This window comes from Rutidosis leptorrhynchoides, chromosome 2 (genome assembly GCF_046630445.1).
Source record: "Rutidosis leptorrhynchoides isolate AG116_Rl617_1_P2 chromosome 2, CSIRO_AGI_Rlap_v1, whole genome shotgun sequence".
Taxonomy (NCBI): Eukaryota; Viridiplantae; Streptophyta; class Magnoliopsida; order Asterales; family Asteraceae; genus Rutidosis; species Rutidosis leptorrhynchoides.
The window spans coordinates 473,325,872-473,343,680 of NC_092334.1; the positions used below are offsets into that span (position 1 = coordinate 473,325,872).

The window sequence follows — 17,809 nt, forward strand, 5'->3', positions numbered from 1 at the left end:
CCTGATCCATTAGCTCGTTTGCCATGGTTATAGCTTCATGAATTGTCTTAGGTTTCGATGCTGTAACATTTGCCTTGACCTTTTTGGGCAAACCAGCTTTGTACATTTCAATCTTCCGTTCTTCGGTTGGAACCAATTCAGGACATAGCAAAACTAATTCCATGAATCGCTGGTTGTAGTTGGTGATTTCAGTACCAACCACCTTCAAACTTCGTAACTCATCTTCTAACTTAATAACCTCATTCCTTGGACAATACTCGGTGATTATCATTGCTTTGAATTCTTCCCATGGAGTATCATAAGCTACATCTCCTCCTACCGCCTTCACATAATTCTTCCACCATGTGAGTGCACTATCTTGTAAAGTGCACGATGCAAACTTGGTCATGTCTTTTTCATCACAACCGCTGATTTTGAACACCGTCTCCATCTTTTCTATCCATCGGGTTAAACCGATAGGTCCTTCCGTTCCACTGAATGATGATGGCTTGCAAGCTTGGAACGTCTTGTAGGAGCATCCTACACGAGGATTTGGATTAACTGCAGCAGCTCTTGCAGCCTCAACCCATAACATTCTGTCGTTCACTCGCTGGTTGATGAGTTCCTCGAGTTCTTGTTCCGTCATTCGATTCAATCGCGCCATTTCCTAATGAAAGAAAATAATTATTCACATGGATTATTATAGATGTAGTGTGTATTTATAGTACATTATAGCTTATTAATAATATGAACTAGGTATTATTATAAAAGCCTTTTCTTCTTATTAGCGTTTTATAATTATATCTTGGGTAGTACCTACCCGTTAATGTTCATACTTAATAGCTTAGTACAGAATCAATTACTACAATCTAAATAATACTTAACCATGGAAAATTATTGCATTTCATACTTCAATATTTTACATATGCTTATCTTACATCGAACATTAAGCAAACCACACTATTAATATTATACAAAACATTATTCGGTTCCATGGTTTGACACAGCAGCGCATCGTTTGATCTATTTTCTAGGACGTTTAGACACAAAGATTTGCTTAACGCTTATCCTAACTGTCTGCCTATATTTTGGCTGTGGGACTGAAGAACTGGATGCCGGGACAGAACGAATAGGAATAGCGGGGATAGGGGTGGTAGTGTTGAGTGGAATTGGTGCCACATCATTCTCATTAAACTCGGAATTTGGATTTTCTAATTCATTAGCCTTTCGTTTCTTTCCTAGTTCGAACTCGTCTTTTGTAATTTCCTGTATTTCTTCCTCGGGTTCACTTTCCTCCTCGGGTTCACTTTCCTCCTCGGGTTCACTTTCCTCCTCGGGTTCACTTTCCGGGTTCTCTATAGTTGGTTCATCCGGAATTTGTGAGTCTTCCCCAAGGATATCATTTTCGTCATCGGACAGGTTAATGACTGGAACGCCATCTGAAGATTCTGATTCGGAGTCGTTGATTGTGATAACAATTTTTGAGCTCGACATCTATCACACAACAACTAACCCATTAGTACTTATATAATATTTACATATAAATTTTAACCAACAGTGATAAGCAATGGTTTTTTTTTTTTTTAATTCAGACCCGGTCAAAGTCCAGACTTACTAATGTATCCTAACGGCTTCTCGGTTAGACACACTAATGCAGACCTGGTTCGCTAAGACCAACGCTCTGATACCACATGTCATAACCCGTCCTTAACCATAAGAACGTGTTAGATAACGTATGATTTCATTGCGAGGTATTGACCTCTATATGCGACATTTTTAAAAAGGAAAACTGCATATATTATACATTACAAACCAAACCATTATTTTTGTTACAAGCTTTAGACAATAAAAAGATGATTATCGTTTAACGATAATCTTTGACTTACAAACTTTACAAATGATAATAACAACACGATTTCTAGCATATTTTACAACACACGTCCTCGGATATGCAGTTTTATTTTTGACACAAATATGAGTACGCATGATCCTGCTTAGATTCAACATAATGCAGCGGAAGCTTTAATTATCACCTGAGAATAAACATGTTTAAAAACGTCAACATAAAGTTGGTGAGATATAGGTTTAGTGCGCAGCAATATATATATATAGACCACAAGATTTCGTATATAAACATTTCAATAAAAATATTCTAAGTGGTTGAGCACTTGGTAACCATACTTAACATTTTCACGTCGCATATTCCCTTTAATATGAAATCTTACTACACCGTACCAAGTGTAGTCACAAAACGAAGTACTGTGCAACCGTTGAATACTGGTCGTCCAGTCCGATTGGGGTTGTCAGGCCCGATAGATCTATCAACAGGATTCGCGTTTACAATACCGCTGTAAATATTAGTTACCAAGCTACAGGGAAGTATGCCAGTGGTACAACTCAACGTAGAACATATTTTTCAGTTACTTGTGTCCATATCGTAAAACATAAAATACATGTATTCTCATCCCGAAATATTTAGAGTTTAAAAGTGGGACTATATACTCACTCTTGTCTTGATGATATATATATTTTGACTCGGTCTTCCGGTTGATATCACGAACCTATCCATATATAATATATCAATATGTTTTCATTTTAAAACAAACGTTATATATATATATACTTGTTATACTTTTAATATTTTGAATATTTCCTTAGTCCGTAGTTAGCAGTTCGTTGTTAGTAATTCAATTTTAATGGTTCATTTTTAGATGTTTAATATACCCGCAATGAAATAAATAAAACCCCCAACGAAATAAATAAAACCCCATCGTATATGTATTGGTCGAGATTAATCTTGACCCATGGTACCGGTGTTGTCAAATGACGTGTTGCGTACATAAAGTACCGGTGTTGTCAAATGACGTGTTGCGTACAATCATGGGATCTTATGATTAATCTTCTCGTGTTGTTTACGGGTGATCCTGAACCATATAAAATTGAATTATAAGTACATATATATAAAATATCATGTTATCTTAGAAATATGTGATTTATATCATTTTTTCCAATTGATCCCGTAGTTGAAATGATCTAGGATAACCAATTTTGTTTCGGTCATAGTTTCTTCGTTACAAATCCGTTTTCGTTGATTCAAATTGCCATCTTCTTGGATCGAGTTCTTCTTTAAGACTATGAACTGTAAATACCTTGGTTTGTATTCAAAATCATACGGCATAAGTGAAACATTAGTGAAACATATGAAGTTAAACATTTTTGTTACAACAAAATCATTTAATGACCATTTTTCTAAAAATACTTATACTTTGAAAAACCAAGTTTTACCTTGTTAAATTAGTATATACATAAGTTATATTACAGGTCTTGAAGTATTTTAAAAGTTAAGTTAGAAGGATCTATTTAGTTTGCAAACAAGTTTGAAAACATTCAAACTATGTTCTTGTTGTTAAACTTTTGTACCACAAAATAAGATAGCTATATATATATGAATCGAATAAGGTTATGAACATAGATTCTACCTCAAGTTCCTTGGATGAAGTTGCTGTAAAAGAGGAGTAAGAAGCTAGAATCAAAAGGGTGATAGAAGTGGATGAAAGATTGGAAGTAAGTTGGTGTTCTTGGAAGGTTTTCTTGAAGTGTTTTTGTATGGTTTTCTTATGGTGTTTTAGTATGGTTTTTGAAGCTAGATCTTTATGGAACTTTGCTGGATTGTTATGGAGTTTAGAGAGTAAGAAAGAGTGTGTGTTTTTAGTTAAGAGATTGAAGTAAAAATGAATCAAAAATGATGATACATATATACTCCTAAAAATGTGATCTTTAAGGATAACATGACAAAATTCTAGTTTGTATTTTTGTAATTAGTCTTGCAATGATTCAAAAGTAATTACCTAGCTCTAAGGGCATGAATAATGGCTGGTTAGGTGGTGATTTTGATGTGTATTTACTATTAGTAAATACGTATAGGAGCTAGGTATGATACGAGTACAAATACTCTAAATATACGTATAGAAATTTTGTGAAAAATGAAATGAGGATTCAAATATAGCTATCTTTTGTGAATACACTTATATGGTTTTATGTATTTAAGTTCTTTAAAAGTAATTAAATACATTACTTATACAATATATGTATAACATTATAAGTCTTAAGTATATATGTCAAATAACGTTACGTATTGTTATCGTTTTGAAAACTTAAGTTAGTAGTTTCAAAATACACATATAACTTGTTGTTATTAATATAAAATGAGATATTAAAACATTTATTAATCATGTTAAATATGTATATATACATTTATATACACAAACGTATAATTATCATATATTGTATAGTTCGTGATATCATCGGTCAAACTAGACGGTCAAACGTTGTATAAAACTCTTTTCGGAAATATCAGTCTCGACAATTTGGATTGCTTATCATGTTGGCAAGGTTTAATTTATGTAAATATTAATCTTATAAGTATAGTATGATCGAAAAAGTGCGGGTCGTTACAGAGAGCATGCTCTCCTCTTTCCTCTTTGGTAGCTATTGGCAGGAACACCCCAATTCGGTTTGGCACCACTATTTGATTATATAAATAGAATGTTGTGTTCCCTAGGTGTTGATAAAGTATAACCCATGTCTGCACATGCGTTAAACTTCTGCATTCCCACGTGGTCTTGTAAGGTCACTTGTCAGCCGCCGACACGTGTCCTTTTCTGTTCAACTTTGTCTTAGACTTCTGTTGAATAGTACCATTGATGTAGACCACTCGGGAAACTACTATGCTTATAATGGAGCATAGCTGTCCTGTTTAGTAAGCTGCATTCTAGCTGTGCTGGTTCTTCATTGCTGAGCCACTTCATGTTCTTGAATTGCTGAGTACACATCCTGTGCTGATTGAAGAACACTGTCTACCTTGTGCTGGTAGACTGAGCAGCAAACTAAACACTCGACATAGCAATATCTGCTGTCTATACATAAACAAACTTGTGCTGACTGCCCATAATATTTTAGTGTAAATAAATTACAGTTTTGTCATAATTAAATCCTTAATTATTTTGGAGACTCAACAAAAACATCTTAAACAACCTGCATAACCCCTTTTATCTTGGATGCATTTGATTGCAAGTAGATGCATTTATTGGTTACTTGCAACACTTCAAATAAGACCCATTTGTTTTACATGAGGAATTACATAAAGAGATAAGCATACTTAAGCATGTAAGTAATGCTTAATGATTAATCAAGTGGAGAGCATCTCTTTAGTTGAGACTTAATGACCATCATATTCATGTCTACATATATATTATATTTAAAAGGATGACTTGCAAAAAGGACATTTAGCAATACTTATGTGTTTAACCTTATTCGCAAGCTAACGTGCCATTAAGATGTCATTAGGTGAGATTAAGCGAGATTAGCATTCTAGAGGCCAAAACTCTTTTTGATATGAAGAGGAAAATTATTCTAAGTACGTTGAAAAAGGTTTCATGAATTATAGATTCCTTGAAGTGGTCAAACTTTATTTGGTCAACAAATTTGGATAGAACGAACTGCGATCGATCCACGGTCAGCCTTGGAGTCGACTGTGTACCTGGTTTCTCATAAACCAAAGTACAGTACTCCCACGGTCTGACCTGCAGTCGACCGTGGACCTAGCCGTGTACTTCCTGAGTTTCTCAAAGGACTCTTTTGACTCGTTTATTATGTGTATCGGTCGTTTGCTAGAGATCATGTAGGCTCGTGAACTTATGTTGTTCTATACGCTTTTAATGACTTGGTGTCATCATCAAAGCAAAGTGATCATCATTTGAATATTATCATTAGATCATTAACCAACAAATACAATTAAAGAATTATTAATATTAAATTACTCATTACATTAAAAATTTAAGTAAAACTTGAAGTTACTCACTTTTGATTTTTGTTTTAATTCATAGAATATAACATTAAATACGCCCTATTTTCTAAAGTATATTAGCAATTAATAAGAAATACATATACATATGATCCAAGAATTTCAATTAATTACAATACTGAAAGATGAATTACTCGTTGTGGAGCGCGAGGGAGGCATCCTTCTTGTTTATATAATAACCCGTAGAAACACGGGTTTGTTTAAACGAAATAGTTTAATGATATGTTTTAGGTATTAAGTGAATGCAAATGTTAAAGTCATTTAATTTATTGCCCCGTGAAACTACGGATTCCGACTAAGAAACTTGTCGTTGATTTTACAAACATAAATGTTGAAGTCATTTAGTTTATTGCCCCGTGGAACCACGGATTCCGACTAAGAGACTTGTCGTTGATTTTACAAACATAAAGTTCGCTCAAAGTTGAGTATTTATATTTATATTTTTAATAGTAATAATAATAATTAATAATAATAAATGCCTTTTAAATTTTTTTAGAAAATAAAATTACAATTTAGGAGAGATTAATATTTCTTTTCATAAAAGATTTCGTATTATTTTTTAATTAAACTAATATATAATTATGACATCATCATTATAAAAAGTAAATGATAATTAGCTTAATGATGACATCATCATTTTAAAGCTTTATATATATTATTATAGATGGAGTATTATTTACGTTAATGTTTTTTTGGATAGAGTTGATACTCGGTAAATCATATATATATATATATATATATATATATATATATATATATATATATATATATATATATATATATATATATATATATATATATATATATATATATATATATATATAGGCAGGATCAATGGGGAAGTAACCAATCGGGAGGAAGCAGGGGGAAGCAAAAAAAAAAATTTCGTTTTTTTTTGAAATTTTTTTTTCCGGAATCAAGATCACACGAAAATATAAATATTTAGAAAAGACACTTCGTGATGAATGTTATTATTTAGGCGGAAAAACGATCGACAAAAATAACATTCAAGATAATATTGTTCGTGAAGAATGTGAACGTTTTTTTTCATGTTTTGTGAAGTAAAATTTAGTCTGATTTAGAGTTTAGGGTTTAGGGTTTGGTGTTTTGGGTTTATTCCATAAACCCAAAACACCAAACCCTAAAACCTAAACCCTAAACCGTTCGTGTTAAAAACTCAATCTAAATCCTAATATCTAAAACCTCAAGATACGCTCGAAAAACACGATAATTGTTATATATTACTTCTTCAAGCGTTTTTCCGCCAAAATAAAAACATTTATCACAAAGTGTCTTTATTAAATATTCATATTTTTATCCAATCTATAATGCTCGTGAACAAAGTTTTTTCAAAAAACGAAGAAAAAAAAAATTGCTTCCCCCGATTGGTTACTTCCCCCTTGATCCTACCACTATATATATATATATATATATATATATATATATATATATATATATATATATATATATATATATATATATGAAATGTTAAGAGAAGCAAGAATCGACAACAGAGACATGCCTCAAAGCCGAAAAACCAACAATAAACCAACCGAAACAATAAGCCAACATGTGCTCACAACGGGACCTACAAAAAAATTACCCTTATAGAACCTTCCAATCAACTTTCATCTCCCTCACTTGCCTTGTATTCTTCCACTTGAGACATAAGCGTCAACCTCACCATGACATAAATCGAATCAAAAACCTAATGAGACTTCGCCTTCTTTTAAATAATCTATCTTTTCTCCTTCCATATAGCATACACAGACACACCAAATATCAGTTTGGCAATAATGACATGAGTTGTTTTCTTAGCAGCAACCGGGGCAAGGAACACAACTACATCCTTCCAGGAAAAACACGTCATAGTAGGGTTGATAAATCTTTCAGCACACTTCCAGACCTGAGAAGCAAAGGAGCATTCGACGCACACATCTCCATGAGAATCAACTTCACTCGATCGAAGGGGAGAAACTTGGGGTATCATAATTAAGCTCCCATGATTTAAGCTTGTCATGAATCTACAACCTTTTATCCTTTCACCCATAAGAAACCAACCATGAAGCCATGGAGGAATGTTTAGGAATGCAATGGGTAAACCAAACAATAGAATACAACTAGCCACTCTAATTTAACCGTAAAATCATGAAGGTCACCCACAACATTTCGCCATTTAATAACATCTGAAATATTCCGAAGAGTAGGAAATGCAACTACTAGAGAAGAGGGTACCTCGTCTCCCATGTATCCGGACACAATCAACCTCCTCCACCAACAATATTCCGAACAGTAGTACCGTGATCGAAACCAGCATTATGAATAGCATGATTAGATACAATATTTGTTAGGGGACCTGTATCACACCAACTATTATACTAAGCTGAAACATTTGATCCATCCCCAATCTGGTGAATAAATCTATCACGGACTTCACTCCTAATTGTAGGATCGTTTAGACAGATTTAAACAATCGTTTAAAGTTATAACGAGTGCGGAATCCTCGATGTATTGTTTTTAGTCTAAAACACTTTGATTATAGATCGATTTACCTTATGAATAGACTTGGAACGACTTGGAATCGATTAGGGTTTGATATAGAATGTTTAGGATCGTCTGGATACGGCTTAGAGTTGTTAGGGTTCGTAATCTTAACAATAAACCTGAAATCACGTATTCGTAGAGTCTGCAAATGTATCCGTACGGATGTGTCGTACATCCGTACGGATGTAACATATTCGTGCTATAGTACTCTATCTATACGGATGGGTCTTCCATTCGTACAGATGGACTCGGTCACTATAACTTATATTCCACGGCCATTTTCTTGGTTTATATGATTGACATTACGTTCTATAACCAATATGATCCTAAATGAACATGTGCCTTACGTTTATGCACCAACAAACTTCCCCTAGGAGCTTGTTCATTTAAAATAACCGTTCACAGTCATCTTACACAGAAATAAAAATATAAACATTCACAGCTTACACTTAACGGATTAAAAACTCAACATTTAAAGTTCGCCGTTCATCAACTCAACACGTAAATTATAACATGACAACACAGTAACATAAAAGTTAGACGTTTAGGATCGTCTGGATATAGCTTAGAGGTGTTAGGGTTCGTGACCTTAACAATGAACCCGAAATCACATATTTATAAAGTCTGTAGATGTATCCGTACGAATAGAGTATTGTAGCACGGATATGTTACATCTGTACGGATACATATGCAGACTCTATAAATACGTGATTTTGGGTTCATTGTTAAGGTTACAAACAGATTCAGATTTCCTTGGCCTTCCAAAACTATCACCGCTTCTTCAGTTCGGTCATCATAGTACCACCATTTGAACTCCTTTGCAAAGTTTTGACACATCTTCCTTACTGGAGCAAACTTCATTGTACGTGCCGGTGTGTACTTCGTGACTTTGATTCTGTTCCGTGTCTCTTTGTCTGTTCTATACTTGATTTTCGGGAACTGCGGTCTCAATAGTTTCCGACCATACTTTAACTCGTCTCGGATTCGCTTTTGCATCCAATCGCCCCAACCATCGTCATAACAATACGATAAGGGCAAATGGACGAGTTGCATCACCTCAAAATATGGTAACATTGTAAAATCTACCACATGCTTAAAATAGTCAACACCATATTCCCTACGAACATCAAAGTAGTTCAAATCTTTGTTGTTGGGCCTTGATGTCTTTATTTGTATTTTGTTTTGAGTCTTCATCTTTTTGATATTGATATTGATTCTTATACTTAGTAACGGGTTCGGAGAGTGCGGGGTGCATGCCCGTAAGGGTTGAATATATACTATCACAATATAGCGGGGGTCAAAGGGGATGCGCCCCCTTGCGGGGTCCAAGGGGTAGCGCCCATGGCGGGGTCCAAGGGGCAGCGCCCCGATACCTCATCCTAAAAGGCATTGTGCTCTCTACCGAAAAGGTGCCTCCAACTGGTTCTCCCGCCAAATGTTGTGACTGTTGATTAATAGTTATTCCCGCCAAATCGAAGGGTTGTATCCCTTTGTTTTTAACTACCAAGCATAACAGAATATCAATATGGATTTTGGCATTTGCTTTTCAATCACAACACATACATAAAACATAACATTCTCACTAATACTATAATTCGAATTGTTCTTTCCTGTAATTGAATTGATTTCTTGTCTTATCTCAATTAAGATTTCGTGCAACATGGGGCTTGTAGGGTCAAATTTTTTAATTAGGAAAGTGATTCACTATTCAAGAAACAATCTAGGATTACAATTTCATGCCCGTAACTAACAACCTCTATTACTACTTGTATGGATACTAAGAATTTCACATCTCTTGCTCAACAATTACTTTTCTAAAATGTTTACTATAATTTCATTTTGTTTTATATTGGTTTTCACTCAGGTGTAAGCATAAGCATGGGTGTACTTTGTCTCGTGATAATCACCTATGCATTATATAAACTGATAAAGAAGATAAAAGAAAGGATAAGAAGAAAAAAGTTTTTCAAACGCAATGGTGGTTTACTTCTTAAGCAACAAGAGGAAGCTGACCCGTCTTTAGTTGACAAAACCACACTTTTTACTTCACGTGAATTAGAAAAGGCCACTGACAACTTCAATGAGAACAGAATTCTCGGTCGAGGAGGCCAAGGTACAATGTATAAAGGAATGTTAGTAGATGGAAGGATTGTGGCGGTCAAGAAGTCAAAAGTAGTCGATGAAAGTCAATTAGAACAATTCATTAATTAAGTTGTCATTCTTTCACAAGTAATTCATAGAAATGTTGTCAAATTGTTAGGATGTTGCTTAGAGACAGATGTTCCTCTCCTAGTTTCCGAATTCATTTCAAATGGTACATTATACGAACGTCTTCACAACGAAGCTGAAGAATTCCCAATTTCTTTGAATATGAGATTACAAATTGCTACGGAGGTTGCAGGAGCACTCGCTTACCTTCACTCGGCAACTTCCTTTCCAATATTTCATAGGGACATCAAAACTACCAATATACTTTTAGATGATAAGAATAGGGCCAAAATTTCTGACTTTGGAACTTCAAGATTTGTCTCTATTGATCAAACTCATTTGACTACCTTAGTCAAAGGTATGTTTGGATACTAGATCCCGAGTATTTCCAATCTAGTCAGTTTACCGAGAAGAGTGATGTTTATAGTTTTGGAGTTGTTTTGGTTGAACTCTTGACCGGAGAAAAACCAATTTCCTTAACAAGATTCGGTGAACATAGAAGTTTGGCTACATACTTTATGTTGGCTATGGAAGAAGAGCGTGGTATGTCAATCTTTGATGCAATTGTGATTAAGGAGGGTACTAGGGATGAAATTCTCGCAATAGCTCACCTTGCATTGCGATGCTTGAATCTGAATGGAAAAACAGACCAACAATGAAGGAAGTAGCAACAGAGTTAGAAACCATACGAACATCGCACATTCCGTCTACGGCTCAAAATAATGTTGTACCCTTAATGTTCGAGGATGGGTTACCCATGATACCATATGGCGAATCAACGTCAACATTCTTAAGTTTCGACGATAACATTAGTCAGTGATGCAAACCGTGAGTCACTTTCCATTGTTTAATATCCGTATATGTCTTCATATAGTTGCAATAATTTGATGTAACTCAAATCCTTCAGGATACCGTATTTGGATAGACAAATGTATTGATATAAGGCACTTTGTAATCATTTTGTTGTAATATTTAATATATGCGTACTATAAAAAATTTGTTTCTAGGTAGCTAGATACTTCCCTATTTCTTATTCATCCATTTTTGTGGTTACGTGTTTGGTGAGTTTGTGTTGTTTTCAGTGTTGACGATACAAATCAAAGAAATATTGTTAGTGTACACAATACTAAAGCTCCTACTTCTGGTTTTTGGTCTTTGTACTCAGTGCTATCTCGTTGCGGCTCTTAACAGGGCAAGAATTTCGATATCGTCAATTCCCAATTCAGAAACAAGCTGTCGAGGTGTTTTACCGTCCATGTCAGCTGCTACTGAATTAGCTCCCCTACAACAAAAATCATCACATAAAGAAAATCACTAGGACTTTTTTTCTCTTTCAGGGCCCAATCAAATTACTTGACTTTATAGTATAACTTAAATAGCAGTGGAAACTTGGCTAATAAAAAGGGTTCTTTTGGTTTCTGTTTTATCTCAAATGCGTCTAAAATAGTTTATCTAGAACGTGTCCGGTCAAACATGTTAATGCAAAATCATCTAAATAGTTAAATTCACGAATATATATTGTTACTGTGATAATATTTTTTTTCGATCATTATCAACACATTAATTATCTCTCTCTAAAATCTTTATATGATTGTCTAAAAAGTTTTTGCAGGTCAACCTGGTATGGTGGGTCATGCTAGAAAAAAACTTGTATCGACCCAAACCCATTTTGCCACCTCTAACCTATAAGTGTCAGTAAACAAAATACCTGCTAAGAAGTAATTTTGCAATTTCAAGTCTTCCTCTAATTAAACTATGATGCAACGGTGTCTGACCCTTTGAATCAGATGAATTAATATTTGCACTATGCTGTAACAACAGTTCTACCATTGTACAATCAGCAGTTTGACAAGCAACGTGAAGTAGTGAACAGCCATTAAGAGATTCGTTAGTTAACGGGTCATCAACCTCTCTTACTGAGGCTAAAGATCTCGATGAGTCATCTGTAGAATAATCTTTTAAGTAGTCAAATTCATGGTCAACATTACTCTGGTCTTCAAATTGCATAATTTGAGCCACAGATGACGATGAGGTATATGATGCATGACCATGAGCAGCATTCACATCTGCTGAACAAATTGCAATTAGAAGGTAAACTGCTTTTTTGTCATTAGCACGGACATTTTCCCATAATTGTTGTTCGAGTAAAATAAGGTGACGTGGGTCCTTTACTTTTTGAATATAACGCCTTTCTGCATACTGCACCGAGATGAAACTTCACTATAAGGTTGGCTTGTTGGGTGTGATTTAGTCTTAACATGTAATAGTAAAACGGACTAATTGCATATAAAAGTAACCAACTTTAAACTTTGCACAAAATTTATATTTATATCTTTAATCATATACTCCCCCGTCCCGATTTAATAGTCTAGTATTTTATTTTGTGTAGTCCAAAATAAATAGTTCACTTCCAGATAAGAATAAGGATGTAAAGTTTTTTTATACCCTTAGCGTATGCATGTGACACATAAAATTGGTAAAACCGTAAAGTAAATAAAAAGTACAGTGTGATAATGAGATTCTTCGACTGTGTGTTTTTTGTCTGGTGACTATTCAATCGGGACCGAGGGAGTAATATCTTGATGACTTATAAAGCCTATAAATGTTAACATTTCTACATTTTGGAAAGATGCTAAATTTGTAGATTTAAAGTTAAAAGCTTTAAGAAAGTTGATACAACCCTTTTTATGATTTTTGAATATTATGTTACACAAAATGATAATGATAATTTTAAAAAGTTTATTACCTTTGCATGAATGAACTTCTCCTTTACAGATATATGATCATCACAACTTGGCTTCCCACATGACACTGCTGATTTATCAGACTCGACTGACCTACACTGTAATCTCAAGGTAAAAAAAATAATAACAATAAAAAAAACATTTTTTTTACAACTTAATATAAAAGTTCACAATAAATTAGATTATATTACCTTGTAGGTAAATCATCAAGCTGACAATTTTGTCTTGCAGTCAACAGTTTCTCCCATATTGAATTAGCAAATACATTCCCAAGTGACTGAAACAACGTAATAACAGACGGTTCCCAAACCTTAACATCAAGTTCTAACGATCGAACCTTCGAAATATGAACTCCAAGATTACGATGAACACCAGAACACTCGATGGAAACAAGTATACCAAGATTTAAAGAAGCCCAATCGGGTTCAGGTGATCCACAATCAGCACATATGTCATTACCAGCTACTTTTTTTAATGAGTCAACTGGTCTTTCACTTTTTACACCGTACGGTAAATGTTGTGAACTTCTACATTCACGCATCATATTTCTACAATTTTGGTCATTTTCAAAGAAATCTTCAGATGCTGTTGTATCTTGAACAAGTGATTTTTCTCCAAAATTAGTTTCACATGTAGGACTGCTACATAGATGCTGTGAAAAAGAACCGCGTTGATTCAACATCTTTGAAAACGATAAGAAACCAATAAACCAATTTAAAAGTTGTCACGTTGATTCAACATTATTCGCAAAATGTAAAACTTTTGGATTTTAGTGACATACCCTCTCGGGTGATTGGGAAGTTAATAAAGAAGCTATTACTCCATTTATTTTGTCGATCCAATCCATTTGTTCCAGCGAACTCTCTGCCTGCATTATCACATGACAATAATCTCAAACCAATAAACCAATTTAAAATACGTTTGAAAAAATGGATAGGTTGGACAACAAGTAAATACGGGTAACTTTTATGTGTGTCAAAACAGGTAGGGTACGGGTAACTTCTATGTGTGTCAAAACAGGTAGGGTCAGTTTAGGTCCAGCCATAACACTTATTGTCCATATTTTTTTGAATAACTAGTCCATTAAATATAATAAGTGATATTAGTTGTGTAATCACATAGTAATATCGTGAATAGAACGATGATGCAAGAGGTGTATTGAATAAAATAACCTTTGGGTTACTTTTGACATGTTTATCCCATTGACCCGTTTCCATTTAAGATCAAAAAAAAAAAAAAAAAAAAAAAAAAAAAAAATTCACTTGCTTGACCATTAGAGATTAAACATAACCAAAGTGATTCATTTTCAGTAGTGGTTGGGGCCGTGAACTCCTTGCAAGAGGTTGCATGTTCAAATCTTGGGGTGGCCAGGGAAGGTTTAGGAAATGGTCATGGACTGTTTCGAATAGACCACGTAGATCAGAGTTGAAAATACACGCCCTCTCGAGTAACCCGAACAGGAAAACTCATAAAATAGTACAAATGAAAATGATTCATTTTGAAGTAAATGGGTCGAAATTGCCACATCATTATAGTCAAAAGTCAAGAAACTCACCTGCAAAGTGTATATCTTTGTTGGGGAGATAATCCTGAAACAAAATCTGAGGTCTGACTGTTCAGCGTCAGCCTTTATTGTAGACGTAAGAAGGTTAACTGTATGACGTGCAACATCATGCACACCGCCATGATAATGCGAAGATAGCCACCGACTCAGTAAACCAGGGCCAGGTTCAGCGGGACCACTTTTCTGTTGGCCAGATCCCTGATATTAGGTAAAAAAAAAAGATTGAAAATCTGTAACGTACATGTAAGGCAGTCTTATTCGAAATGTGTAAATATAAGTGACTTACAGATGGCTTGCTCAATTGTTTGCGATAGTAATACAACATTCCTCGGTTATCAAGAACAAAGAATCTTCTCTTCCAGTCCCCTCTCAAATTCGTTGAACGTTTTGATAGATATCCTTGTTTGATGTTTTGAACCTAAACTATTGTAGCCTTAGACAATATAATGTAGTAAAATATACTTCCCAAATAACTGTCCTTTTTCAATTTTGACTTTAAATATTAAGTCAAAGTTGAAAAAAAAAAGACTTTAAGAAGTCAAAATGGGACCATTATTTTGGGATGGAGGGAATATTTTTTTTTTTTTTTTTTTTTTTTTGAAACAGCGGATGGAGGGAATAATTATTTCTTAGGTACCAAATTGAGTGGGTTTTAGAAGTTAAGTTGACACTATTGGTAAGGATTGAAACAGATTGGGTCAGGTTAGGTTAACCCGAATAACTCGTGCCAAATATGATCAAATATTTAAGAAAATATATTTACGGGGTTTTATTTATTAGAATACACTTTCGTTGACTTTAACCCGTTTGCATTTGACTCGTTAGAGATAAAATTAAACATAAAATACTAACAGAGTACCTTCCCTTCTGCAGCAGATTGCATAACCGCTTGTATCAATTTATGTGAACTTCTCGATGGTTGTTGCGTCAGTTCTCGATGACTAACGGAATGATTACACGGTAGTTTAATTCCGAAATCAATGTGCCTTTTGTACTCTTGGATTCTTTCATTTAACGCCTGCTGTTCGGAAAAATAGTTTTGTCTACATTTTTGTGCGCGTTCTAATACCTGGCGCATATAAGGCTCCATTTGATGTAATAATTCATATCCTTGTTTAAAATATAGAAGATGAGCGTCCATTGCCTCCCCCACTGATTCCAAAAACTCAAATCTCTTTTTCGCCTCCACGTTCGAAAGAGCACAAACCTGAATTTGAATTGTAAATAATAAAAAATAATAAGCCAATATGGGCAATATATATGGGTGAATTAAAAAAGGGTTCAAAATGTATCGAACTAAGGTTTGACATGCATTTTGTGTAACGAACTATTCAGGTTATTTTCACCATCAAAATTGATAAATCCACCACAATGCATTACATACTTGTATAGTACAAGTAACTAGTACTTAATTGTGGTGGATTTATCAATTTTGATGGTGAAAATATCATCTTAATGGTCACATTACCAGCGTGTCATTTATACGAAGTGTGATGTGTCGTCACGTCACTAAAATGCATCAAGTACTTCTAGCATTACGGTTCACTAGCTTAACAGTACTTCTAGCAAACGCACCTTCCTCACAAGTTCACCAAGGCCAAAATATTTAGCCTTACTACACATTTATATATCACTAACGAGATGTTTGGCGATACCAAGCCTTATACTCCTCTGTTCACTCCCAAAATTATCAACACAAAGGAGTTCCTTAAGAAAAATTACCCTATATGCCTCACTAACACACATATATACATACACATAGCTCATACAATCACGCCTATAGCACCGAGCATGCAATCATATAGACATCAAGTACTACCATGACAAGAAACACATCAAAGCATGCTACATCACAAAGTTGAGATAAAAGCAGTTGTATGGCTTGAAGTTGATCTGTTTGTGAAGCGGGCAAGAAATTATTAGGAGCTGTTGAATTGCGACTTTGTGTGCTAGTCGTGAATGCTTGAGCTGAAGGAATGTCGGGTACAGATTTCTTGATCATGTAGTCGTGGTCTGATAGTAGGCCATGAAGGTCTACAAAGGTAGGGGCTTTTCGCGGCCCAGAAGACTTGATTTTAAACCGTTATATTCCTCTCGTAGTCCTGATATAACTAGCATCACCAGATCTTTTTCTTTCATTTTTTCGCCTATGTTAGCGAGCGCAACATCGTATTCTTGAGTCCTAGTTAGGTATTCTGCGGTTGTTTCATCTGGCTTCATCTGTAGTCTGAGAAGCTAGATTTTCAAATTGTATTCTCGAGAGGAAGTGTGAGGAGCGTAGGCACGCTCAAGGGACACACTCACACGATCTTTGCCGACAGATAGGAGCATTCGGTGGAACCGGTGAACTACACTAACCATAGATCACGAGACGTTAGTCCTTGAACATGTTGAAATGATGCTTCGGATATGGTAGAAATGAGGAGCATTCGTAAATGAGCATCATTAGAGACCCAATTAATGTAATTGGGGTTTTGTGGTTGATACTGTGTTTCTTCATCTTTTTCTGGTGATTGGACCAAGGATGGGACATTTTTAGGTGGACAAGGGATTGTGCCATCAATATAGTCAAACAATTTGTTGGTGACAAAGAACGGTTGAACCATTGTTTTCCAGTAACCATAGTTCGTGGGAGATAAGGTGAAACCAAATTTGTGAGAGTTGTGTACGGCTTTCTCTGTTGTAGTAAAGGTAGCTAGTAGTGCCATTTTCAGAAATATAGAAAAAGATACAGTAGATATACAGTAACAATATATATATATATATATATATATATATATATATATATTTTTCGTATTTTTTTTTCGATTTTTTTTTTTTATTTTTTTCTTTTTTTGCTGAAAAGAAAATAAATAAAAATAAAATATATAATAATAGTAGTGGGGTTAGTCAAAAGGAGGTGGTGGG

At 34.6% G+C, this 17,809-nt stretch overlaps 1 protein-coding gene and 1 pseudogene across 1 annotated transcript; one reads left to right on the forward strand and one right to left on the reverse strand.

The window, feature by feature from the left end:
- The first annotated feature begins 10,046 nt into the window (after positions 1-10,046).
- Positions 10,047-11,414, forward strand: LOC139889397 (wall-associated receptor kinase-like 2; annotated as a pseudogene).
- A 347-nt stretch (positions 11,415-11,761) lies between these two features.
- On the reverse strand, positions 11,762-17,610 carry LOC139889398 (ADP-ribosylation factor GTPase-activating protein AGD1-like). The gene is made up of 10 exons (XM_071872353.1): positions 17,261-17,610; positions 16,541-16,679; positions 15,762-16,109; positions 15,189-15,320; positions 14,894-15,100; positions 14,120-14,206; positions 13,530-14,020; positions 13,341-13,431; positions 12,303-12,793; positions 11,762-11,876 (listed from the first exon to the last, which is right to left on the reverse strand). Exons 1-10 carry the CDS (start codon positions 17,608-17,610, stop codon positions 11,762-11,764), a joined length of 2,451 nt encoding a protein of 816 aa, XP_071728454.1.
- Between the last annotated feature and the right edge of the window lie 199 nt (positions 17,611-17,809).

Excerpts from the sequence above, each read along its gene's own strand:
- LOC139889398 (XM_071872353.1), bottom strand. The coding sequence starts at position 17,610 with ATGGCACTACTAGCTACCTTTACTACAACAGAGAAAGCCGTACACAAC. Across the intron at positions 15,101-15,188 it reads AACAATTGAGCAAGCCATCT|GGATCTGGCCAACAGAAAAG; the intron begins GTAAGTCACTTA and ends ACCTAATATCAG. Across the intron at positions 14,021-14,119 it reads CTTCCCAATCACCCGAGAGG|ATGTTGAATCAACGCGGTTC; the intron begins GTATGTCACTAA and ends TCGTTTTCAAAG.